This window comes from Aethalodelphis obliquidens, unplaced genomic scaffold (genome assembly GCF_003676395.1).
Source record: "Aethalodelphis obliquidens isolate GAN/ISIS:26980383/991018 unplaced genomic scaffold, ASM367639v1 scaffold7, whole genome shotgun sequence".
Taxonomy (NCBI): domain Eukaryota; kingdom Metazoa; phylum Chordata; class Mammalia; order Artiodactyla; family Delphinidae; genus Aethalodelphis; species Aethalodelphis obliquidens.
In genome coordinates this window covers 17,591,389-17,617,934 of record NW_020837951.1, presented here as the reverse complement: position 1 = coordinate 17,617,934, position 26,546 = coordinate 17,591,389, and the positions used below count along the sequence as shown (strand labels likewise).

At 44.4% G+C, this 26,546-nt stretch overlaps 1 protein-coding gene across 1 annotated transcript in view; it reads right to left on the bottom strand.

The window, feature by feature from the left end:
- The window catches only part of LOC113619765 (astrotactin-2), a 205,622-nt gene that overhangs the window by 8,361 nt on the left and 170,715 nt on the right, over positions 1-26,546 (bottom strand). The window contains exons 6-7 of the mRNA XM_027105069.1: positions 8,253-8,353; positions 6,359-6,542 (exon numbers count right to left, since the gene is read on the bottom strand). Coding sequence (XP_026960870.1) covers positions 6,359-6,542; positions 8,253-8,353 — 285 coding nt within the window. The remainder of the gene's footprint in view (positions 1-6,358; positions 6,543-8,252; positions 8,354-26,546) is intronic.

Genomic DNA, 26,546 nt, shown 5'->3' with positions numbered 1-26,546 from the left:
GTTACAGAATGAACAAGAATTACTTTAGGATAAAATACAATAAAGGCATTTCCATTTTGAAGACATGCATACACTTACACATATTTTAAAGCTGGTGTGATGAGTATGTGCAATGAAGTCATGGTTTTATGGCTTCCCAGTGGTTCACTGGGGTTACTTTCAGAATAAATCCACATCAAGTTTAACCTCAGACCACCCCCACCAAACAGAAAACCAGAAGCTCAGGTACTGCCATGTAAATATATTTCCTCAACATCAGGTTTGAAATATGATTTGTAAGGTGACTAGTGAAAATATTTACATTTGGCTTTGTTTCCTCCTTGTTCTCTCATAAGAAACCATGAGACCTTCCAAGAATTCATTCCTAAACTGATGGTAAGAATAACTGAGTCTCAATGAACCCAAAAGTATTTCAGTTTTGAACTGACAGAAACTTCAAGATAATTATGTACATTGCTATATTATCAGTGGGGAAAATGTTCTGTGGGACATTTGTTAAAAGTCATAGTTTGTCTTGTTTGTATTTATCCATTCTAAGACATCATCAATTTTAAGAGATGCTATTGATTTAATCACAGCCTTTCAAGAAAAGAAGAAAGAATACAACACTTAATGTGCAAATCTATTGTGCACAATCCTTCATGATTTCCGAAATATGCAGAAAAAATAAAAGTGCATCTGAGATGACAGGAATATGGCTCTAGAAGCCTAAATTTGCTCTTGCTCCCAACGTCCTAGAAATTCCGAGAGAGTGAATCCAAGATATCTAAGGAAAGAGCTAACATAACCTTGGACTGAAAAAGGTACACTGATATCCCAGGCTTGAATATTTTCACTAAGAACAAAGCAATGACAGTTTATAGCATGTGCTAATCCTTCTCAGATGGGAAAAGCTTCTTGTCTGGCTGTGTTGAGAAAGATACCAGAATGAACCAATCCTGGGATGATTTCTGTGAGCTATTAGCAATGTCTGCCATGGAAGCAAGAGCGGCTGACATCAGAAATACACCATTTCTAATCTAGCCAGATAAATTCCACTGAAACAAATCTCTTCAAGTGCTTGCTTTCTTCTCCCTACTCTATCATTTTAATCAGACATAACTGAGAGGAATGAGAAGCTCAAGAGTGGTCAAGGGTATTCTGACTGGAGCAAATTTTAGTCCCTGGCCACCTATAAGTTCAGTTTTTCAATTCTCCTAATAGGAACCGTATGGCTGGGACAGCTGGGTGTCAGTGGGTCTTCTCTGAACAGCTGTTTGCAGTAACCTGTGGTTGCCATGGGAACCAGGCTCTGGAGGACATTGGCCTGATGGATTTATTAGGTAGCAGCAAGAGTCACCCTTTTGTCACTACATTTTATGGGGGTACATGACCACAAATCCACAGAGGAGTAGAGAACATTTTGGGGTTTGGTGATTATAGGCCAACAAAATCCTAATAGAGCTCATCCCATGATACCAGACCTCAGAGTGCTCCTGGGAAAAGCTCTTATTATCCTAGCCATCCTAGGTTCCTGAGAAACAAGCCATGCTGGGCTAGAGGTGAAAGGACACGCATGGTGTGCCTCTTCTCTGGTCTCTATGACCTTCAGGGCTTGCTGGTTCCTTGGCTTCGCAGCTGGAAGGGACTTTGGAGTCCAGTTCTTTCATGTTGCAAATGAGGCCCAGAATGGAGATGAAATTTGTCCAAGGTTACACAGCAAGTGGGTGGCAAAGCTAGGACATGAACTCAAGGCAGAGTCTCGCTCTCTCTCCTTTACACTTTGATGTTCTGCATACTTGCTAACCCTTAAGAAGCACGGTACATTTGCCCACAGTGATCCTCTGTTTCAAACCTTTACCCAGCTTTTGGAAGAAAGAACACAACTCATGAACAGGGCTCGTTAGAGCCATTATGATCTGACCTCTGCTGGACTCTTCAGCCTTGTTTTTTTCCCTTTTCCTTCTCACCCTGAACTCTCTGCCCCACTGAGATTTATCCTTCCTGACCAAGGTATATTCTCTTACCCCACCCTCCCTCACCCTTGCCCTGGTTGCTCCTTCTAATGAGAGCACTCCTCCCCTTCCACCTGGAGGACTCCTGTTCATCCTTTACTTCTGAGCGTACACTTCACTTTCTTCTCCAGGAATTCTTCCTTGCGCTCCAGGTCTGGATTAGCTGCCCCGACAGCTGCATCCAGAACCGTGTCACTCAAACGGTGCTTCTTCACAAGACACACTGGCGTCACTGAAGAGCCTGTCAGAAATGCAGACTCTCAGGCCTATCCTAGACCACGGAGTTGATCTGAATTTTAACCAGGCCCCTGAGTGATTCGCCGGTACACTGAAGTTTGATAAACGTCACTCTAAAGCACACTGCTCACCCTCCTTATACTGTGTTTCTTGTGACATATTTCACTGCATCTGCCTGCTGACCAGTCTTTTTCTCACTAGATGTTGAGCCTGGTAGAGGCAGGAGCTGTCTTCTTCGCTCATCTGTTTCCAGCCCACAGCACAGGGTCTGGCACAGAGTAAGCACATTAAATGAATCGATGAATCCATAAATTAATAAGTGAGGATATCCTCAAGTCTCTTAATATTTGCAAGGACAATGCATTTTTTTAATTTTTAGAATGTTATTTTTAAGCTAGAAAAACCTTAGAGTTTGCGGAATTCAGTTGTTTCCAACTGTGATCTATATAGATCCTTGATAGCTCAGGTAGACCTCAGGGACCCTTGGGATTGGAGGGGGGAAGTTGAAGAGGAGACCCAGCAGGGGGGCTCCAGGTCACCCACTCTAGCTTCTACCAGAACAACTCTGTAGTCATCTGGTTCACACATCTACTCATCCCATTATTCAATTATTCAATAAGTAATCATTTAGCACCTACTTACAAGAGTTGAATGGGACATAAAGGATCACTAGCTATACATAAACTGACATTGTAGTGGGGATAATATCTTATAGATAACTCAGAAGTAAACACATAAGCAATATAGGATACTAAAACTAGTAGATACGACACAGAAAATTAAAACACGAGGGTGTGATAAAGTGAATGGGTAGAAATTTTAGAGGATTCTCTGAGGAGGTGACTTCTAGCTAAGACCTGGGGTTCTTTGCAAGATTTAGAAAACAGCTTTTTCACTGCTAAGAAAAAAGAAAAAGTACTACTATCGTTTTGTTATAGGGGAACCACTGACCAAAACCACCGCCCTGGCCAAGCCCTATAGTAACCACTTGCATGAGTTATCTTACAACAGGAGGTCCTGGTAAGGAACTCAGAACTAACAAGCTACCACCAACTGGAAGAATTCGGGAAAGGTGAAAAGGAGAGAGGAGAAGCCAGTTCATATGTCCTACAAACCTCCCAGAATCCTTCTCGCTGGAATCCATCTTGGCTGAGCGATGCTCGAGTGCCACCAGGAAGGACCCTGAGTGAGAATGATTGTCCAGAGACAACTCATAAACTAACCCCATTACCATAAAACCCGAGACTGCAAGCCACGTGGCAGAGCAGTTCTCCTGGGCTCCCTCACCCTGCGGCTCTCCGCCCGGGCGCCCCTTTTCAATAAAGTCTCTTGCTTTGCCAGCACGTGTGTCTCCTCGGACAATTCATTTCTGAGTGTTAGACAAGAGCCCACTCTCGGGCTCTGGAAAGGGACCCCCTTCCTGCAACAATTTTACAGATAAAGAGACTGAGTGCCAGAGAGGGCCACAGGCCAAGGCTGCACAGTCAGTTTATTAGCAGTGCCAGGATGGATTAGGGTGCAGCTGCCTTGATTCCTGCTGATGCCAGTGTGGGACACCAGAGGAATCTCAGATTCCCTCAAGAGACTAGAAAGACCAAAGAAGGAGGGAGCTGGGTGGCACAGTGGGTGTTGGTATATAGTGGCTGGTGACTAGCTGGCCGGAGGTGAACGGGTCCATTAGTGAGTGGGTTGTTCTGCCTCTGTGGGCGACCAGAAAGCCTTTCCAGAAGATTTATGTCCTGGAAGGACCCCAGAAGATGATAAAGACAAAGTCAGGAGTGAAGCTCTGGTTTAGCTTCCACCTAAAATCCCTGAACCCTGTGGGAAAGCCCAATAAAGCAGAATGCCTTTGCCTGTCCCCAGGCAAGATGGCAGCCGCGATGACTCATGCAGAAGCTTTCATCTGGGGCTCTGTGCTTCTGTCTGTCTGCTCTCTTTTAGCTTTTATCTAAAGAACATTTCTTTCATGTGAAAGGGAGAAAGTTACAATCCAGGACCCAGCGAAACAGATAAGGCCCCGCCCCAGGGAAAAAGCCTTTTTATCCCTCAACCAAGCCTTGAATTCTTGGGGTTTACTGCAAGTGTTGTAAGGGCTCAGGGTGAGAGCTCGGGGCAGAACCGGACTCCATAGCAAACTCTGGGCAGCTCATTTAACCCTGTGGGGCCTCCAATTCCTTTTCATTCATAAAATGGGGAGGATACCCTACTTTGCCTAGTTTACAGGGTAATTTTAAAGCTATTTAAGGCATAACACGCTGCCCTACTGAGTATCTCGGGAAGTCACGCAATCCTCTTCAGTGCCACAGACACTAGCACAGACCCAGGGCACTGCACCATCTCTCCTGGATTAGCGTTACAACAGCCTCTATGGCCTCACTGCCTCCTTCTGGTCTAGACACCTCTAGTCCAGGCTTCTAACTGCAGTCAGAGGGATCTCTAACCCTTGAAGATCTGATAACATCTCCCCCCTGTGAAAAACACTTGAAAAGCTTCCCATTACCCTAGAGAGATAATCCAAACTCTTTAACCCTACTTACAGGGCATTCGGAACTGGCCCTTGCTGACCTCTCCCTTCTTATCTCTTCCCACTCCTGCTGTCACACACTTGGCTCCAACTACACAGAAATTCTTTCAGTTCCTCCACACAGTGTTTACCGAAGTGTAGAAGGAGTTCCCCTGGGGCAGGAGAAAGGATTTTAGGTGGTACTCAGGAAGATCACAGATCCAGTATTAAACAACAATGAATCACACTGAGGAAAAGCATTTCGATTCCCATTTTCACTCTCTTCCCCTCCTCCAGATTACTTTAAGAAAGAGAGTTTTAGTTCAGGACTGTGTCTTAAGTACTTCTCTAACACTTGCTAATCTCCCTTTTTAAAGGGAAAGCCTCAGGCTCAGCTAGGCTTGAACTACATTGTTTCCTGGTTTTGTTTTTCTTCCATTGTACCGAATGCTTAAGTTTAATCTTTATTAAGGGTAGATGGTGCTAGTTTTCCCTTTACAAAATGATACAGTGTTTTCGTTTCAAATGTATTTTCAATAAGTGGGCCTAAGGAAGAAACAGAAAATAAATGAACTGCATATGGTGTGGCGACATGACAAAAATCATAAAGGTGGCAGGCTTAAGAGGAAAACCCCTGCCTACGTAGTATTATCTCCTCTGAGCATTTCACAGGCTACTCCTTTGGCCCTAACCCCTCCAATCCTCCTCTCCCTCCAGTGGTCTGACCTTAACTCACCCTTTAGGCCTCAGAGTCTCAGCCTTTATGGGGCTTCACTGCGTTACCTAGACAGAGTGTCTATGCCTTGCTTCCCCAAAGGGCCCCTTTCGTCTATTCTTTTGACCCTTATTATTCCTATTCTTTGCAACTGCTTGTTTAATTACCTGCAACAGTAAGCTATGCGTCGATAGGGACTGTTTCTACATTTTCAACATTGCATTATCAACTACCGGCCTAAAAGAGGGGCTACTAAGCTTGTGTTGAATAAATGAATGGATGTCATTGTTGGGTGCAAGGCATGAAATGCAGCCACCGTTTCAGATACTACTTTGTGAAGCTTCAGAAGATAGTGACTGTGTGTTAGTTATGGTTGAATCCTCCATGGCAACCATCACAGTGGTTGGCATGGTCAGTGCTGGTGACAAAAAACTGTGCCTTAGTACGTGTTGAAGTTATGAATGTATTTAGTCTTGGTTACCAATGGGCTTTATCCAGAAAAAAAAAAAAAAAAACCTCGGATTTCTTATGAAAGAGTAGGAGAAGCCCTAGATTAGGGGCCATGACCCTGTCACCATGCTCTTCTACGATGCTGATTAGGACATAACCCCTCAAGGAAGCTATGCTTCCCATCTCTACAACTGCAAGTGGAAGGTGAATAAGGGGAGATTGACTCAAAGAACACTGAGGTCTCTGATCTGACATTCCAGGAGTCTAAGAAGCTAAAATTCCAAGATTCTTTCATTCTCCCTACCCACTTCCCCTCTCGAACCCTGACATGACCGGGGTGACTGCCACTCTTATTTATTTCATAAAGCCCATTCCCAGCCTATGGAAGAAAGGCTCCAGTAAAGTCAAATGGAAGCAAGAAGAATTTACCACCCCACTCGCGCTCATATGCCCACGTACCTGGGCCCCAGCTCATCCTCACTCCTCCAGACAAAGTCACCAAACTTCTCATAGTGAGAGTTGTAGTGGTGCTGGACTCGAAACAGCATGGAGGCAGAGACTTCCATCAGTGTGTTGTAGGCAGTCTGCTGCTCCTTCCCGCTTGTGTACCCATTGTACAGATTGTAGATCTTGTCAGCTATCTCTGGGGAGGAAGAATTGCAGGCACAGATCACCGGACAGTAGGAAAAAGGGAGGACAAAAGCATGCCTTGCAACTAGGAAGGCATATTCATGCAGGAGTTCACTAGTGTGGTCTTTGGGGACAGACAAACCTTAATTCCATCCTGAATATGTCATTGACCAGCTGTGTTCAGTTTTCCTATCTATCAACCGGAGATAACGATATATAGTCTGGAGAGGCACTGGGAGGACTAAATTAAAACATGCACGTAAAGCACTCAACACAGGGTCTGGCACAAAGTTAGTGCTTGTAATTGCACTCACTAACATAAGTTTTGTGCCTATGATTTAACAGAAAATTCCAAACAAGTGCGGAGGCTTAAATAAACTGTCTTGGGCTCATCTCAATAGTCAACTTCTATCTCCTCTCTGCAATACTCCCAACACATTTCTGTGATCAGGTCTAACAGCTCTCCATTCAAAAATCTTTCAAAGAAAATCTAGACTCTTCTGTTTGCCATTCATGGCAATTTCTACTCTTTCAGTCATTCCTACTAATTGATGTAACTAAAATTCATTATGGGCTGCTCTTTTGAATAGGAGGCACATCCTTCATCTTTGAAGACTTTGAACAAAATTTATATATGTTCCCACATCACTGCTAATGGCAATCGCTTTCAGGACAGTCTGGGGGACTTGGGTTCAGGATGGAAGGAGCATTTACTTTGTAAAGTTTTCTACCCTGATCTTTATTGTTCTTATTTTTTTAAACCATGTTCATGTGTTATTTTAAAATAAAAATACTTCAAAAAACTACGAGGAAACCATCTCAAATTCTCTCCCTTTTGAGACTCAGTATCTCACCATCTCCTCTTGTCTGGTAGGTAGCACACAAACATCTGTCATCAAGCTTATAACTGAGCCATTTGAAGAAATGTCTCTCTCTCTCTCCCCCTAGAATGTGAACTCCTGAAAGATGAAGAGCATGTCTCTTCTGCATTCCTTGTACCAGGGTTCTTAGAAAATATCTGCTCAACTTGAAGTGGACCACCAGGTCTCATGAGCTACCATCATGTTTTTGTAGAAACTGTGTCTACACATTGTCTAAGAACTAAGTATATGGTAGCTCTGATTTATTGGTTCCACTTTTTTTGACAGGTGTTTTGCCTAATGTTTACAACTCCATGGACAAGGAATAGCAGAAAAGGTTTCACCTTGCATGCTAATTCTGACTGATAGTTACTGACTCTAGCTCTACGCTGAGGATTCTGAGGCCACCCCCGGGCTAGATGGGAAGGTGTGCTGTGATCAGCTAATGATATCTGCCATGAGTGCAGCAAAGCCAAGTGGTCCTCTAGGTGCCACCGATTTGCCAGCTCTAGCGTAGCCTGAAGTGGAAGAAAGGGATTGGTCCCTAAAAGCCTAGGCCAAGGGGCAGAACACAGTCATGGGGTTCTGACTCTCCACCACTCCTTGCCTCTAAGTCAGAACACAGATTCTATAACAGAGGAGCAAGTCTTTCTACTGGCAAAGATACTGCTGGTCCGTCTCAATTTCCTTCATGGCTTTGATTAATTTATCTCCATGTTCCTCCTTAGTCCCTTGGCTTTCTTCTCCCTGTGCCAATATGTGTGTGAGGCAGGAAAGTAGTGGTGGTTAGTGACTGTTGGGTGCAGAATTTAGAGAGCGAAAATATGGGAGTTACCTCGGAAGTGAAGAAATGGGTCACCTACCTTCTGCTTTATTGTCATCTACCAGCGGACAGGCGGTTCTCAGGGTCACTGTGCTGAGCTCTGAGTGCCTCCCTCGTGTATCCACTGCATAGAGAGTGAACCTGTAGCACAACAAGAAAACAGAGCACAAGGCTGTGACTTCAGAAAAGGCCCTGGAAGTTCCAAAGAGGAACACAAAATCATAGCACAGGAATAATAGTTGAAAGAGCTCAGGGATGAGGGGCTTCCCTGGTGGTGCAGTGGTCGAGAATCTGCCTGCCGATGCAGGGGACATGGGTTCGAGCCCTGGTCTGGGAGGATCCCACATGCCGCGGAGCATCTAGGCCCCGTGAGCCACAACTGCTGAGCCTGCGCTTCTGGAGCCTGTGCTCCGCAACAAGAGAGGCCGCGATAGTGAGAGGCCCGCGCACCGCGATGAAGAGTGGCCCCCGCTCCCCGCAACTAGAGAAAGCCCTCGTACAGAAACGAAGACCCAACACAGCCAAAAATAAATAAATAAATAAACAAACTTGAAAAGAGGCCACAAGCAAAATTAAAAAAAAAAAAAAAAAAAGAACTCAGGGATGCTTAGGCTGCAGGAAAATGATTTGGAAAGAAAAAAAAGAAAATTATTAAGCATGTATTGAACACCAACTGCCTTGCTGGGCATTTTGCACGTAATCTCTTAATTTACAAGTAGCAAACCTAGAAGGCAGGGATTATTCTCACCTGCATTTCACCAAGGAGAAAACTGAGACTTAGTTGTGTATCTTTCCATGGTCTCACAGTTACCGGGGGGGCAGAGCAGTCTGAATCCAGGACTTGAGAAGTAAACCCCGATGCTATCTTGTATGGCTTTATATACTCATTTATATATTCTTTCATTCATTTACTTAACAAATTTTAGTTGAGCATTAACTGTGTGCCAGGAATTATTTTAGGTGCTAAGATTATAAAGATGAGCAAGAGAGTTAAGGCCCCTGCTTGCATAAAGCTAAACAAAAAGTAAGCAAAAAAATAGATAATGGTGAATGATAATAGATTAAAGTGAAGGGGGATGTGGCTGCTTTAGACAGGTGTGTCCACAAAGGCCTTCTTGTTGAGAGGTTTGATCTGAGACATGAAAATGAGAAGGAACTAGCTTATGGGAGGAAAAGCATCCCAGGCAGGAAAAGCAGTTAAGTGCAAAGGTCCTGAGGCGAGAAGGATCCAGACTGTTGGAGGAGTAGACGGTTTGTGCAGCTGTAGCAAAGAGAGATGAGTGGGAAGATGGGTGGGTGGGGCCCCTGTGGGCCATGATAGAGTCTGGGAGTTATTCTAGGTACAAGGCATGTCCCCAGCTTTCAGCGTTGTTGCCTGCAGCCCCATGCTGTACTGGGGGGAATAGGCACCCTGTGTGGTATTCGACGGAGAGAATTGGTAAACTGCAGACCTGGTGGATTCAGGTCCAATCCAGGGCACAGAATTCTTTCTAGAGTAGACACGGTTGTCTGGCCTACTTTGAGAAGGCTCTCTGACCCTTCACACCTCCAGATCTCCAAGTTCTGAAGTTTAAACAAAGTCAAAGGAGTGAGTAGACTTTCGAGAAGAGGTAATCCTTGGAGGCCAGCGACAATCTGAATAGAAGGGAGAAGGGCTAAGGATAGAGCAGTAGCGTGGAGTGAGAATAGGGTTTTCTGGGTCAGGTAGAAGAAACTACAGTCCCAGGGGCCCTATTTCCTCTCCCCCTTCTCCAAAACCTCAACTTACCTCATGTTATAAAATGGGCATAACACTGTGACTGCCAGTTGTGGAATGATGAACCCTGACTGACTGCACATATTAGGTAGTTAATAAATATGAGCTGGTTGTCCAAATTAATTAATTTGTGCTGAGTCCTTAATATGTGTCAAGCAGGGACCTATGCAGTTTTATCTGCATTATTGCTATTAATTCCCCCAGATGATCCTAAAAGATAACTGCTATTACTCTCTTTATTTTATATACGGGGCTCAGAGAGGGAAAGCAGCTTGCCCAGAACCACACAGTAATTACTGAGACAGGCAGTTAAGCCTAGGTGTGCCTGACTCCAAAGCCCATGCATTTAGCCACTATCAGCTACTATCCTCTGACTAAAGGTCTGTGGATATCACCTCTGTACAAATACAAGTCCATTAGGTACACTTGCCAAACTCCAAATATGTTGAAACAGTGCCATTTCACATGTTTTTCTAATCTTATGAAAACCTCCTAAAATAATCACTCTCATTATCTCCATCTTTCAGAAGAGGAAACTGAAGATCAAAAAATTAGGCAATTTGTCCAAAATCACAGTTAGACAATGAGAAAACCAAGACCTGTATCCTGGTTTGTCTCACTCTAAAACCCATACTCTGAACTCTCAGCTGCCATTTTCCTGCTCCAGTTCCACCACTACTAGCTCAGAGGGTCTGAACCTGGAAATCTCAGAGGGCCTCTCAGCTTTAATACCTCATGACATGATGGTCCAAAGGCTGTTTTTATTAAAGGCACTATAAATCAGAACTTCTTGGTACGAGGGGCACAGTAAGCAGAAGCCAGTATCTTTCTGGAGAAACTACCATTTGTCTTCTTTGTGTGAAAGTCTCCTTTTTAAGAATAACTCGATTTCTCTTTTGAAGAACTGTAAGAGGTACTCATGCCATTCCAAGAATGTGTTTTGAGCTTATTCCTTGATATTGATTCTGAGTTTTGTCGTAACTCAGACGGTACCTTAGCCCCATCCTGCCTTTACTGGGAAGCTGGTGTTTTGGGCGCACATCGGAATTCATCAATCAGTCATGCCAGGTCTGTGTTTCTGACGCCACGAGCCAGGCTGGCAGCAAGCCTCGTAACCATATACGCTCCATACTCTTTACTGCTATGGGCCACGGCCACTAGGCCGATGACAGACCCAGGGAGACACCTCCTAGCACTGCAGGAATGTAAGCACTGAGCTGTCCCACCAATATGCTGCAAAGGGAACTGGGGTGAGGGGTCAAGCAGGGAACAGGTCACCCAGAGCCCCAGAAGCAGAAGGAGCCTTGCAGACATTCAGCATCCATTCAAACCTTGGCTCTGAGGTTCACTAGAACCTCAGAGTATGACCTTGGGCTGGTTGATTATCCTCTCTGAGCCTAAGTCTCCCCAAATGTGAAACAAAAGAAACAAGTCCCTCCCTGAAGAATTGTCAGTCCGAGTGCAGGAAAACTAGCCCACTTCCTAAATGTAATGATAGGCACGGCTGCCATCTACTAAGTGCTCATCGGTGTTGGGTCCTTTGTATGCACTGCTCCAGTTAATCTTCATAATGTATGCGTCAGGTACCATGACTGTTTGCATTTTATCAGTAAGGATGTTGGTTCCAAGGAGGTCAAGTAATTGACCTATTATTACATATTAAGTAAGTAGCAGTGGGGGACCAGAATTAGGTCTGTCTAAATCCGAAGATTATACTCTTAACTACATTGTACTATACTATCTTGTCAAATCTCATTTCACCTTTTATCTTTCATCAGCTGGCTTGGAGTGCTGGCAAGGGTAAACAAGTGTGGGTCTAAACCTGATAGATGTGACTAAGAGGCCTAAATATGGAATATTTTGGCCCCATCTTCAGATGCAAGCCAATCTATTCATCTTCTTTCTGGACCTTTTGGGTTCAGCCTTTGGCGTGAGAACAACAGCATTACGATGTGGGGATTATCTCTCTCCACCTGTCATATCTCAGCACTGTGAGCGGAGCTCAGTTCCAGCACTTACTACGTCCAGTATTGTCTCAGTCAAGGGAAGCAGTAGGTGACAGAGGAAGAAGTCTGCTCTTGGAGATGGCCAGGCTTGCGTTCACTTTCCATTCTATTCCCTGGCTCTGTGACCTTGGACTAGTCCCTTTACCCCTCTGTGCTTATTTCACCTCTCCGCATCAAGCATCTGTGGTAGGGAGGCTGCTGTCCATTTCACAGGTCAGCGTGGATGAACGTGAAATGTAAGTGCTATACAAGGTGAGTTATGACCAGTAAGAAGGGTCGGAGGCAAGACCATAGTCAAACTCCAGGATGTGAGAATTAGTAAGTGGCAAAGGAGGGAGGTAAGGAGAGTATTGGGTAACACTGTGTAAGCACTTACTACCCACACGACATCTAGGAAGTGGCAGAGGCAGAATCCAAACCCTAGCCTGAAGCTTGGGTACAGCTATATCCCTGGCACTTAACACAGTACTAAGCATATGATAGGCACTTTAAATATTTGAGTAAATGAATGAACTTGAGCATATCACATCACATTTCTGAATTTCAGTTTCTGCATCAACAAGATGGGGCTAATTGTAGAGACAGTGCATGGCTGTCTCAAGAATTACGTAGAGTGATGTATGAGAAGTGGCTTGTAAGTTGCAAATTTTAATAAAGGCCATATAAAGAGCACTTATTTGGACAAGGGTACACATTTTTAAAATGCTTTCTTGGAGTATAAGAGAAGGAGATGCATTTCAACGGAGGGGAACATAGAAGGCTGTAGTAAATACGTGAATGAGTCTCCAAACATGAGGAGTTAGAAAAAATTTTAAACTGGCCAATTATGTTTCCAGGATGCTTCTGTAATATATTTCCTCCACCAAGAGGGTCCAGGGTCACCTCTCTACTTAGCCAAGCAGCATGAAGAGCAGCATGCTGGGAAAGAAGTAGTCTTAGGTTTTCAAATTATAAAACCTGGGTAGAATCTTGCTTTCCCCAATAGCTGGCTGAGTGTTCTTGGGAAGTCACTTCACTGTCTCTGAGCCTCAGTCTCTGCACCTGTAAAACAGGGTGAAGTTAACCGTATCTCACAAGTTTGGGATCAAGGCTCAATGATATACTGATTGCAGCATTGCCTGGTTCAATCTTTGCTCCCCAAAAGGTAGTTTCTACTTGTGTTATTAGAGTAACCCAACATGTCAGTAGAGGCCCCAGGATAGACGAGTCCTCAGGCCACCCTGCCAGTGGGGGTGGAGGGGTGCCGAAAGAGGAAGATGTCAGCCTTACGGGCCTGGGTCAGAAGCCACAAGGCCATGTGCTTTCTGCCTGTCTCAGCTGTAATTGTAGAACTGTTCCAGAGACACATCTGAAAGCTGTTAGCAGACCAGGCAGGGCTTGGAGGGGCTCTTTGAGAGGGGCAGAAAGTAGCAGCCCCTGATGTGGGGAAAGAGAAGAGGATGAGAAGAGAGAGGCAGGCTGAGAAACAGATATACGCATACACACCCACAAAACAGAGTGAAAAGGGGAAAGGGGGAGAGATTGAGAGAGGACACGGTCAGATCTGTGTTTCTCAGAAGGGTGCCGGCTACCTCAGCTCGGTTCTCTCATCTTTACCTGCTGAGGCAGGCTGAGATCCACTGAATGTGGACTAGAACCCCTGAGCCATCCCCAAACTCTACAGCCTCACTTTACAGGTGAGAAAACCAAGGCCCAGAGAGGAAACAGACTTGCACAAGGACCCGCTGCCAATACTTTCAGAATAAAGACATTGGCTCTCCCGCCTCCCCCTCCAGCGCCCCTTCTAGACACCACCCTGCTTCTTGCACAGTTGACTGACCTAGCTCCACTGGCACCTATGGGATAAGTTAATTATAATAAGAGGAGACTCCAAGGATGAAGTGGCGGAATCCCAGGCTCAAGCCCTTGCTGCTCCTTTGTCTTTGTTTCAGGGGAAAGAACACTGGCCAAGGTGGTTGAAAACTTGAGTTTGCAGCCCGGCTTTCCCAGAGACTGTGGGTTGTGAGATCTCAGATGCCTACAGCTATAGGATCTTGGTGTACTGGGATTTCAATGTGTGGGGAAGTGCCTTGGGATTGACTACTCAAATGCAAAGTGTTCTTCAATGTTTCTTCACCATCTTCAGGACAAAGCACAAACTCCTTACCCCCCGCCCCCAGCATGACTCCTTGATGTTCCTTCATTTGACACTATCGGTTTGAAACTCTGTCACCGAGTCTCAAACTCTGGCCACAGATCCAGCCTTGTTTAACAATCTCTGCTTCCTACTCTGTTTCATAGTAGAACCACATCCAACTGCTAATGGATCCCACCTCTTTGCCTTCACACTTGCTGCACCCTCCATCTGGGTCACCCGACCCCTCCTCCACCTGACCCTCTCCACCTTGTCCTTGGAGCAGCAATCAAACCTCATCTCCTCTGGGGAAGCCATTCTCCCTGCACGGTGCCCTGTCACGGCACATGTGGCATGGCTAGGTCAGTGCCCAGACACTTCTCTCGTGCCCCCATGAGCATGTGAGTGTCTTCAGGACTGGACTATGGCTCTGCCCATCTCTGTCCACCTACATCTGGTGCTCAGACACCTAAAGTACGTGGTGCTCAGCAAATACTTTCCAGAATGAATGACAGACTGAATGAATGACTCAATCAACTATAAGGTAGTAGTTCCCTTGTCTAGAAATCAGTTTCCCCATCTGTAAAATGAACAAAAGGTGATTAGATTAAAAGGCCATTAAAGGAGATAGAATAACAGAGTGGCCCAACGCATGGCTTTGGAATCAGGCAATTTGGTTTTAAATTCTGGCCCTCCATTTATTGGCTGTGTGAGGCCTTGCCTCAGTAAACTCACCTGTAAAATAGGAATCGTAATATTAAAACTCATTACATAGGGCAGCTGTTAGAATGAGATATGGCAGGAGACTGCTCACCATCGATGCCTGGCATGTTAGCAGTCAATGAGAGAGAGCTGTGGGTATCGTTACCAACATTATTATTACTATTATTACTGTTAGGCCACAGCCCAAGGCTCTGACACCCTCCCCCCACACCCAGAGTACGTTGTCCTAGTGGAGATTAGAGGAAGGGAGGTAGAAAGGAAGCTGTTGTTGGTCCCATCCAAGACCCCCGGAACCCTGTCACAGCAGGGGTGAGAGAATGAAACCAAGACATTAATTGGCGGTGAGAGCTTCTCATGGATCTGACAGGGGGTAAGAGCAGGGACAGGGGCTCAGAGGCCCACGTCAGAACTAGGTCCCCGAGAGGACGGGAAAATGCGTTTGAAGTCTCCAGGCCAACGCCTGCTCTTCCCCAGCCGCCGCGTGATTTAGGCATTCTGGGGAGGCAAAAGTCTCCTCTCTGATTTGAAGGGAAACAGATGTTTCCAGGCCAGAGGCCCTGGTCTTGTAAAATGCTCCTTCCCCCACACAGCTTTGGCAAACAACTTCCCGTTAGTTCATCCCCCCACAACCCCCCTCCACCAACTACCATCACTCCCCTCCCTGCCATTCCCAGCACAATGTGGAAGGCAGGGATGGTGGGAAAAACAATGAGTCCCGGCTCCAGCTCGGGGTCTGTGCAGTCAGATGGCCAGGGACACCTAACTGCCCTTTTCTGGGTCTCAGTCCCTCGTCTCTGCAAGGAGGGAACTAAACCAAGATGATCAGCGCTGAGGGATGGGCTAGATCTGATCTTCTAGGGGCTGAGGATGTTTGCCTCTGAAAGAGTTGGTATGATCCATTCCAGATCTTTCTCCATTGGAGTCTATGGCAAAGAGCATGGACTTGCATTATCAGGCTCTGGGTTTGAGTTTGAACTCCATCAGCTACTGGGCAAGAACCATTGGGCCTCGGTTTCCTTATCTGTAAAATGGGGACCAAGGTTCCATCTCACAGGGTTGTGAGAATTAAATCAAAATTCAATCCCCCACTCAAACTAAAATGAATGAAATTGAGCACCGTACCTCTTTCCTTGGTCTACCCACGGTGCTCAGAACAGTCTGAACCCAGAGTAGGTATGTAATAATGTTTGTAACTGACTCTTGGCAGGAAGATCTGCTAGACACCTGACATTCCCAAGACTCAGGTTCTTAACCCAGTTCTGCTTGAATAGTAGAAAGAGAATTCTCATTTTCCTGATCACAAAGCAGCAGGATGTCATGATTAGAACAGACTTCGGAGCTTGACTACCTGAGCTCAAATGTTGGTTCTACACCGTACTATCTTTATGACCTTGGGTAAGTTAGTTAACCTCTCTGTTCTTCAGTGATCTTGTCGTTAAAGCGTGGACGATAATATCACCCCCTTCAAAGGGATGCTGGAGGAATAAAGAGCTCAAAAGAGCGCCTGGCACATGGGAAGTGCTAAATAAGCTTTCACCATTTTTCAATGTGTGTGTTTAAATTATGAATCTCTTCTATAATGATTTTAAAATGAGGCCCCACTCCCACCCCAATTCTTTGACATTGTTCCCATTGAGAGGCAGGAGCCTATGTCCCTTTACCTTGAATGAGGCAGGTTCATGAGTGCTTTTAGTAATAGAGCACAGCGGAAGGGACACTGTGTACCTTGTGAATCTGGGTCATAAAGGGCTAGACAACGTCCACCTTGCTCACTGAAACATTCTTGCTGGGAGCCCTGAGCCTCCATGCAGGACATCCAACTACCCTGGTGTGAGGAAGCCATGCCATGCAGAGAGGCTACGTCAGGCACCTCAGCAGCACGATGTTCAGGTCATTCCAGCCAATCCCCAGAAAGATGCACAAAGGAGCCTTCAGCAGTTGAGTCACCTCCAGCCTTTGAACCCTTGCAGCTGAGGCTCCAGACTTAAAGGAGCAAAGACAGCCCAACCTGCTGTGCCCTGTCTGAATGCACGAGCCACAGAACCATCAGCATAATCAAACGGTTGTCTTAAGCCACTGAATTCTGGGGTCATTTGTTATGTCATCAGTAGTCACCAGAACAATGTCCAAGCATCTAGGGCAGGAGTCAGCAAACTATGGTGCAGAGCCAAAACTGGTCTGCTGCCTGTTTTTGTAAATAAAGCTTCAATGGAACGTAGCCACTCTTGTTTTCTTAAAATCTATTTTCTGTGGATGCTTTCACACTACAGTGACGGAACGGATTGACTGCAACAGAGAACATATGGCCCACAAAGCCTGAAATATGTACTATCTGGACCTCTAGAGAAAAGTTTGCTGACCCCTGAATTAGAGCTTTGACAGTACTTAACATTAAAATCATTTGCTTACATTATTTCATTTGATCCCATTTGATCTGTAAAATGGTCATTCCCACTTTACAGATAGGCACAATGCGTTCAGGTGACTTGTCCAAAGCTATTCTGACCCCAGATCTTCAGCAGCCCGCTGAAGATCTGGACTCCAGTTTCACCCACTGAATGGGCAGTGTGACCTTGGAGCATGCCCTGCTCTCGGGTTCCCAGCCCATGAAATGAGGGCATTGGGCAAGATGGTATGGACTGGCTGCCAGAATTCAGATGCCCAAAGTTTCCCCCAGCTGGGTGCTTTCCACCAGGCAAAATAGCTCTGTTAGTCCAGGTATATCAAAGTAGGACTTGAGAATGATTAGCCAGGGGCTGTACGGATACCACATGCAGCCCACCTACACTCCCCAACACCAAAACCCAACCTTCTTATCTCCTAACTTGGGCTGACAACCCATGCTTTCTGCCAACATAAATATTTAATTCCAATGCCTGGCACAGAGAAACCGTCATGGTATTAAGGACTCTAGCCCAGGTTTCTACTTTCAAAACAACCTAGTCTGAGCCGTGATTGGGAGGCCCTGCTTGGGACAAAGGTGAGGCAGTCTGCGGTTGGACTCCAAACATCAGCTCTCTACACTTGCACTCCTTTCAATCCCTCCAGCTCCATGAGAGAACGGGTAAAGAATCAGGGGAAAGGGAAGCCAGCAGAGAGAGCTCTGGGGGAAGGCCAAGTTCGGAAACCAGTGTGGGCCTAAGCTCAGGCAGAAGCAACAACAATCTAGAATCAGTGCTAGACATGCGCTGCTCTGACTGCCAAGACCCCCAAACTCACTGGGTTATGAGCATTACCCGAAAACCCACAGCGCCAAGAATACCAGAACTCAGAAACAAATGCTTCGCGTACTGACATTTAAAATGAAATAGATATGAACTGATTTACAATTAAAACATGTCGCGTGTATCTCCAATAACCCACTGAGGAGCGAGTGACTATCACAGCAGCTCCACTGTGTGTGTGCCTGCCGCTGGTGGAACACAGGATAGACACCTGGCACTGTGCCAAGCAGGGGAGGAGCCACTCATGGATAAGAAGAGTGTGGGCCCTGCTTTCAAGGAGGTCACAGGAGAGCAGGGAGATGGTCAAGTGGACAAGAAATGGGACGCAGTGCTACGGCAGTTCAACAAACATTTACTCTTGCCCCTGCGTTTGCTTCCGGTGTGTCCCTTCCCCCTTCTTTAAACAGTGAACTAAGCCTTGGAAATGCATTCAAGGGCCACCCGAATCCTCTGTCAGCTGCAACCTACAGGGAATGTCAACCGTCTATAAGAATCTCATTTTCTCCTACAAAACAACATGGTGGACAATCCTTACCTTCCCCACTCAGAAAGCCTTAGAGGCGTGACTATGCCAGTGGATTTTCATACACAAGTCCTATGCACATGGCCTGTCTAAACTCATTCATTCACCCATCAGGTATAACCTGACCTCTCTTGAAAGAAAAATTCTGGTCCACACTTGACTTGGCTTTAGCAGCAGTTCCTGCCTTACTCCTGCCTTTTCTTCTTCTCTGTCCCTTCCCCTTCTCACCCCCTCTCTTTTCCTACTTCTCTTTTTTGCAGGGAGTGGACAACATGATAACACATAGTTGGACTGACCACAGCTCTTAGTTGGAGGATGTTCATCTTTTAATAGGTTGCTTTAAGGTAAAGCAGACACAGTCTAAATTTATGGTTCCAAGTGAAGGAATGAATTATGCATGGAATGCCCAATTCCACTTCAACTTGTATTCCTGGGATTTTTAAAGCAAACTGTGGCCTTTTTCTTACACCTTTATTGCATACTGGACAGCCTCTCTGAAACCCAGATAAAAACAATAATTTTTAAATGACTTCCATTATAGAACTTTTTACAGGAAAGCATAACTTGGAAATATGTTGATCTGAGAGACAGAGGACATGAATTGTAGGTTTAACCTTGTCAACTAGCTATGTGGCTTTGGTCACATGATTTGACTTCTCTGTGTCCCAGGTACCTACTGATAACTCCACAGGGAGGCTGTGAGGACCAAGCAGTCATTATGGATGCAAAAGTGCCTTAGAGATTCCGCACACATTTCTTGGGCACGTACTCTGCATTAAACACAAAGCTGGGAACTTTTATACAGTTGTCTTCTGTCCTCTTTACAACTGTCTAAGGGATATGCATTATTAAGTTCATATTTACAAGGAGGCAAGTGAACCATGGAAATTTGAATTGACTTTCCCAAGGCTGTGCAGATAGTAGTTCAGCCAGGCCCCAGTGTAGGTCTCCTAACTCAAAGTCCAGTGCTGTTTCCAAATAGAATTATTAGGTATTCATTGGTCCCAACTTGGTTTTGAGTCAGAGTTCAGAGGAGGTTAGAGTTTATTAGGAGGACGAACTCCATGTTCTCAACTTTTTTTTTTTTTTTTTTTTTTTGCGGTACGTGGGCCTCTCACTGTTGTGGCCTCTCCCGTTGCGGAGCACAGGCTCCGGACGCGCAGGCTCAGCGGCCATGGCCCACGGGCCCAGCCGCTCCGCAGCATGTGGGATCTTCCCGGACCGGGGCACGAACCCGTGTCCCCTGCATCGGCAGGCGGACTCTCAACCACTGCGCCACCAGGGAAGCCCATGTTCCCAACTTTTGACAAGGAAGAGATCTTAGTACGGGAACACCATCACCGTCACACCCTTTCAACACTGACAGTGCTCCTCTTTCCACATCTGACCCTAGAGTCCTTCTCTTCTTCTGTGGTGCCTTTTGAGATTGCATTTTGCCAAAGCCAAGTGCAGAGGAAAGGAGGCCAAGTAGAGGTCACCAACTTGGATTTACCTTTGGACACTGAGTTAGGGAACACTATAGGCAGGATGGTTCTCATCTACTTCTGGTTGAACTCAGTCTCCACCACATGTGTGAGCTTTGCTTCCCCACGGGTGGATGGATGGATGGGGGGAGAAGACGCCAACCCCTGTGCTTGGAGTCTGAAGGACTGAATTTGATCATGGCTCTATTTCCTGTTCCTGTCATCTCTGAGAGCCTCAGTTTCCATACCTGTAAATTGGAGTCAATAATATCTGCCTGACAAGATTGTTGTAAGAATGAAATAACATGGAAAACACCTAAAACAGTGCTTGGTAAGGTAAATGTTATCTTGCTTGCCTTGCTAATTCATGATACTCAAGTGAGATAAAGTGGGAATATTGCTTTTTTAAAAACCAACCCCCTGGGCAAAGAAAATCACCCTGGAGGGTGTTGTAAGCAATAATACCACTGCTTTTCATAAGGTTTGGTTAGAGCTCTAGCTCAGCTGCTGGGTGTGTAGCTAAGTCATACTATGTCTCTGAGCCTGTTTCCTCATCAGTTACATAGTGACAACAATACCTGCTTTCAATAGCAGTAGCAGAATTAGAGACAGTGCATATAGGGAGCTACTGGCTAAACTTTGGTCTGAACCTTGGGCTGCTCCAACTTTGTCCTGATCAACACTATGACCTTGGGTGAAGTCCTTCCCCGTGGACTTTGCTTTCCTTTCCTATGAAACAATGGGCCACCAGATGTCTTCACTGGTGAAGTCTACCAAATGTTAACGCCAATTAACACTAATCCTTCACAAACTCTTCCAAAAGAAATATAAGTAGAGGTAACACTACCAGCTAACTGTATGAAGCCAGTATTACTCTGATACCGAAAACAGACAAAGACATCACAAGGAAAACACACGCGCACAGACATGCACAGAGTCCAATATCCCTTATAAATGTAGACACGACAAAATACTAACCAAGTATAGTAACATATATAAAAGGGACTATATACCATGACCAAATGGGATTTATCCCATGAAAAGAAGATTGATTCAGCATATGAAAATCAACCAATATAAATATATCACATTAATAGAATAAAAGACAAAAATTACATGATCATCTCAATAGGCAGAGAAAAAAGCTTTCACAAAACCCAATACCCTTCCATGATAAAAACACTCAGCAAACTCTGAATAGAAGGGAACTTCCCCAATCTGATAAAGGATATCTGTAGAAAACCCACAGTTAACATCATACTTAATGGTAAAGACTGAAAGCTTTCCTCCTAAGGTCAGGAACAAGACAAGGATGTCCACTTTCACTATTTCTATTCAACATTGTTCTGAAGGTGCTATTCTAACAGGGCAGTTAGAACAAAAAAGAAAATAAGTCATCCAGATAACAAAGGAAAATGTAACACCTATCTCTTTTGCAGATGACATGATTCTTATATATAGAAAAGCAAAGGAATCTACACACACACAGAGATCTAAAAGAAAAGTTCAGTTAAGGTTACAGGTTAAAAGACTAATATAAAGAAATCAATTGTATCCTATACACTAGCAACGAATGATCAGAAAATAAAATTAGGAAACAATTCCATTTACAGTACTGTCAAACAGAATAAGACATTTGGGGATAAATTTAACAAAGGAGTACAAGACACTGAGAACTATAAAACATCACTGAAATAAATTAAAGAAGACCTAAATAAATGGAAAGATATCTTGTGTTCATGGATGGGAAGACTTAACATTGTTAAGATGAAAATATTTCCGAATTTATCTATAGATTCAACACAATCCGTATAAAAATCTTAGCTGATTTTTTTTTTTTGCAGAAATTGACAAACTACTCCTAAAATTCATATGGGAATACAAGGTACCCAGTATAGCCAAATAATCTTGCAAAAGAGGACAAACTTGGAAGACTCACACACCCTGACTTCAAAATTTACTACAAAATTACAGTAATCTAGACTGTCTACTACTAGTATAAGGATAGATATCGATCAATGGAATAAAATTGAGAGTCTAGAAATAAACTAATATGGTCATTTGATTTTCAACAAGAGTGCCAAGACAATTCAATGGGGAAAGAATGGTCTCTTTAATAATAGTTTCTTCAGCAAATTATGTTGGAACAATCAGATAGCCACACGCAAGTGAATGAAATTGGACCCTATTCTTACACCATATAAAAAAAAAAATTCAAAATGGCTCAAAGACCTAAATGTAAAACAAAAAACTATAAAACTCTTAGGAACAAACATAGGAGTAAACCTTCATGAACTTGGATTAGGCAATGATTTTTAGATATGACACCTGAAGCACAACCAAAGAAAACAATAGATTATTAGACTTCACCAGAAAAAAAAAAAAAAAAAAAACTTTTGTGTTTTAAAGGACACTACCAAGAAAGTGAAAAGACAACCAAAATAATAGGAGAAAATATTTATAAATCATCTATCTGATACAGGTCTAATATTCAGAATATATAAATAAGTCTTACAACTCAATAATTTAAAAATGGGCAAAGGATTTGAATAGACATTTCTTCAGAAAAGATATACAAATGGTCAATAAGCACATGGAGATAGGCTCGACGTCATTAGTCATTTAGGGAATGCAAATCAAAACTCTAATGAGACATCTCCTCTTATCCATTAAGATGGCTATGATAAAAATGACAAAAATAACAAGTGTTGGCAAGGATGGAAGAAATTGCAACCCTCATATATTACTGGTGGGCATGTAAAAACGGTGCAGCCATATTGGAAGAGAGTTTGGCAATCCCTCTCAAAGCTATCCAGAGTGACCATATGACCCAGCAATTATATTCCTAGGCAGATACTCAAGAGAACTGAAAACATATGTCTGCAGAGAAACTCGTACACCAATTTTCAGAGCGGTATTATTCTTAATTGCCGAAAAGTGGAAAGCAATTCAAATAACCATCAACTGATGAATGGGTAAACAAAATGTTGTATATCCATACGATTGAGTAGTATCCAACCATAAAAAGGAATAAAGTCCTTATTCACACTACAATATCACTGAAAGTTGAAAACATTATGATAAGTGAAAGAATCCAGCCTGAAAAGGCCACACATTGTATGATTCCATTTATATGAAATGTCCACAACAGGCAAATTCCTACAGACAGAAAGTAGATTAGTGGCTGCCAGGGCTGGGAGGAGGGGGCAATGGGAGTGACTGTTAATGGGTATTGAGTTTCTTTTTGAGATGATGAAAATATCCTGGAATTATTGTGGTGGATGAACACATTTGTGAATATCCTAAAATCTACTGAATTATATACTTTAAAAGGGTAAAGTTCATGGTATGTGGATTAGAACTGGGGTTAAAAAAAACAAACCAAAAAAACTCTATAAAAAAAACAAACAAAACCAGTGGTGTCAACCTAGAAGCATCCTGCCTCCAAATGGTGGCCATGGCAGGCATTTGGGGCCTGGGTCTCTTATATGTGCAGCTTTCTGAGGTCTGAATTTGAGCAAGCCCTCCTGCCCCAGCCCCTGTCCCAGAGTTTCTTAAAGGGGAAACAGGGCCTTCAATGGAAGCTTAAGTGGGTAGTTATGGCTTTGGTTTATCTGTGAAGGTAGGAGCCTACGGACTGCAGCAGAATTGTTCAAAACCTCAGTATGATGCCAAGGTCAGAGGCATAGACTTGGAAGTAGGGAAGGTTCTGTGTTTAAATATCCTCTCTGTTGCTCCCAGGCTATGTGACACTGGGTAAGTACTTTACTTCCTCACCTTCATTTTCTTGTCAATAAAACAAACACATTTCCACCTGTCTCACAGGATTGTTAGGAGGAGTCCTCAGAGCAGATAAGATGCCCTTAGCCAAATTCTCAATCCATAGTTAGAATTAGCATTTTTAATAATCCTCAGCTGCATTTCCTATTTCTTTGATAAACAAAAATAAACAACTGTTTTCAATCCAGTGGGGCTTCACCTTGAACCTCTGGCATACTCCCAGCAATGCACGCTGGCTCCTCTCTCTGCCTGGGATTCTCTCTCCCCGCTTCCTTCCCTCACCTCCTTCAAGCTTTGTGCCAATGTCTCCTTTTCGATGAGGTTCCCTTTTAAATTTCAACTCCATCCCAACTGCTGCACCTAGAAGTCTATTAGAATATCATTCACTTAGCTCCCTGTTCTTCTTCATAATATCTGTGATCTTCTAATACATAATTTCCTTGTTTGTTACATTTACTGATTTTGTTTGTCACTCCCACTTGAATATCAAATTCACAAAAACAAGGATATAATGTGTTCTATTCACTGAGCTATCCCCAGTGCCAAAAACTGCTAGATCACATGGTAGACCTCCAATAAATGTTTATTAAATAAATGTATATACATAAATGTGTGTGTGTGTGTGTTTTGTGTGTGTGTGTGTGTGTGTGTGTGTGTGTGTGTGGACTGGGGCGTAGAATGTGAGAAATCACATTTGCATTGCTCAGGGCAAAGGTGGATCCTTTTCTTCCCCACATTCAGTCCTTGGAAAGCTGGGGAAAGGATGAGGTGCAGAGAGAGGAGGAGAAGGTATTATGGTTTTGAAAGCTCAAAGACGCAGGAAGGCTACTCCCTCTGTGGCTGCTGTAACACTTGTTTGCTCACATCACAGTATTTCTAGAAACCTATGTGCACCCAAGAGCCTTGAGTGCAGCAGGTGCAGCCCAGCAATCCTATGTGCCAGTGGCTACTATGTGAGATGAGATTAAAAAGAAATACTATAAAACACAGTCCTTGCCCTTCAAGGGGCTCCTGATATACTCGACTAGACGATATACATATACACGCATACACACACACACACAATCTCACACATACATATCATCCTTGCCAATCATTGGCTATACGTTATCTAATTTACTCCTTACAACAATCTTAAGTACTAGATCATATTATCTATATTTAACTATATTTTCAGATGCAGAAGCAGAGTCTCAGAGAATGAAATGAGATTCCTGAATCCCATGGGTAGCAGTTTCAGAGCAGGTGCCATCCCAGAGGCTACTTGACCCCAAATCTGTGGTCTTTGTGTTACACAGCGCCCCATCATGAACCAACAGCACTTTAGTCCTAATCCAAAAGGCACTCACCCTCCTCCCTGAACAGATAAGACATGTCCACAGGCGCCAGTGGTGAACAGGACAGGACAGAAAGTCAAGCACTGGTAAAACTACTCAGAGAGGTGAAAAGGGGTTGACAAAGCCTTTCCTTAGGCAAGAGTTATAAGCTGTTAGCTTCACCGATTTAGGAAGGCCAAAGCAGTAGAGGGTAAAGGTGGGTGGCGCAAACAGTATGACTTAAAGATCAACTATCTAAGCCCAAATGCTGGTAAAAAGGTTAAAGATGATGAAAACACCCTGGATTTGGACTTGTGATATCTCAGAATTCTCAACAGAGGTGGGAACTGCGGAGGGGCTGGAAGCAGCTGCCCAGAAAGCTTGAAGGAAGCCTTGCCTATGTCAGCCCCAGGTTCCTCAAGAGAACCCAAAAGCATTCTTATAAGCTGAACAATTGTTAGCACCAGGGTAGCACCTTATCAAGTAGTTCATTTAAACCCTTTGTTTAACTAAGGCTCAGAGAGGGCAATCAACTTGTCCTAGGTCACATAGTAAGTTCAAAGCAAATCCAGAATTTGAACCCAGGTCCCCTGCCTCCAAGGCAGGATGCTGTACAGGCACTTAGCAATGGTAAAGCAGATTCACAGTGAGGACTAAGAACAGTGCTGACAGCGGGGTGCCATTCCCCAAAGGTACCACCCTGCCTCTACCCCACTGAGCCTGAGCTGTCAGTGAGGTCCCCAGACAGCCTTTACAGCGGGCAGTTGTTGCTGTTTTGATTTTCTTTTTTCCTCCTCTCACTCCTCTGATGATTGCTCTCTGGGCCACACGCCCTGCTCTTTGCTTGCCAGTAGGGCCCAACTTCTTTCCATCAGCCATAAGCAGACTGGGGGCTTAGGGCCCTGTAGTGACGTGGCAGAGTACCGGATTCAAACCCAGGTCTGTCTCTCTCCGCCACCAGGGCCACATACCCCCCAGTATGCTGCCCCTCTTCGCTCCAGCCAGCAGGTCTGATCCCTGCTGTGAACTCAGGCAACCCCACACAGCCTTCGTCTAATATCTCAGAGCCCCAACTCAGAGCCCCATCCGGCTCCCTTTGCCCCATGAAGATAAGCCTCTCTGGTCCATTGGACATGACGGCCTTGGAAACCTTGAGCCACCAGAATAAGGGAACAGGCTGGCTGGGCACGGTTGGGGCATCCGGCCCTGATAAGACCTCGCCACGGCTGGACAAGCTCTCAGAGACGTAAGCCTTTGCGTAAGCACGAGATTAGAAGAATACATTATTAACATATTTATTTATTTTCTTACAGGTATTGACATAAAAAGGGGGGGAAAAAAAGGTTCCCAGGAGAGATAAGACACAGCGGGACTTTCTGTGACTATGGTTGTTACAGAAATGAAATTAAGATTCATAATAAGTAATAACA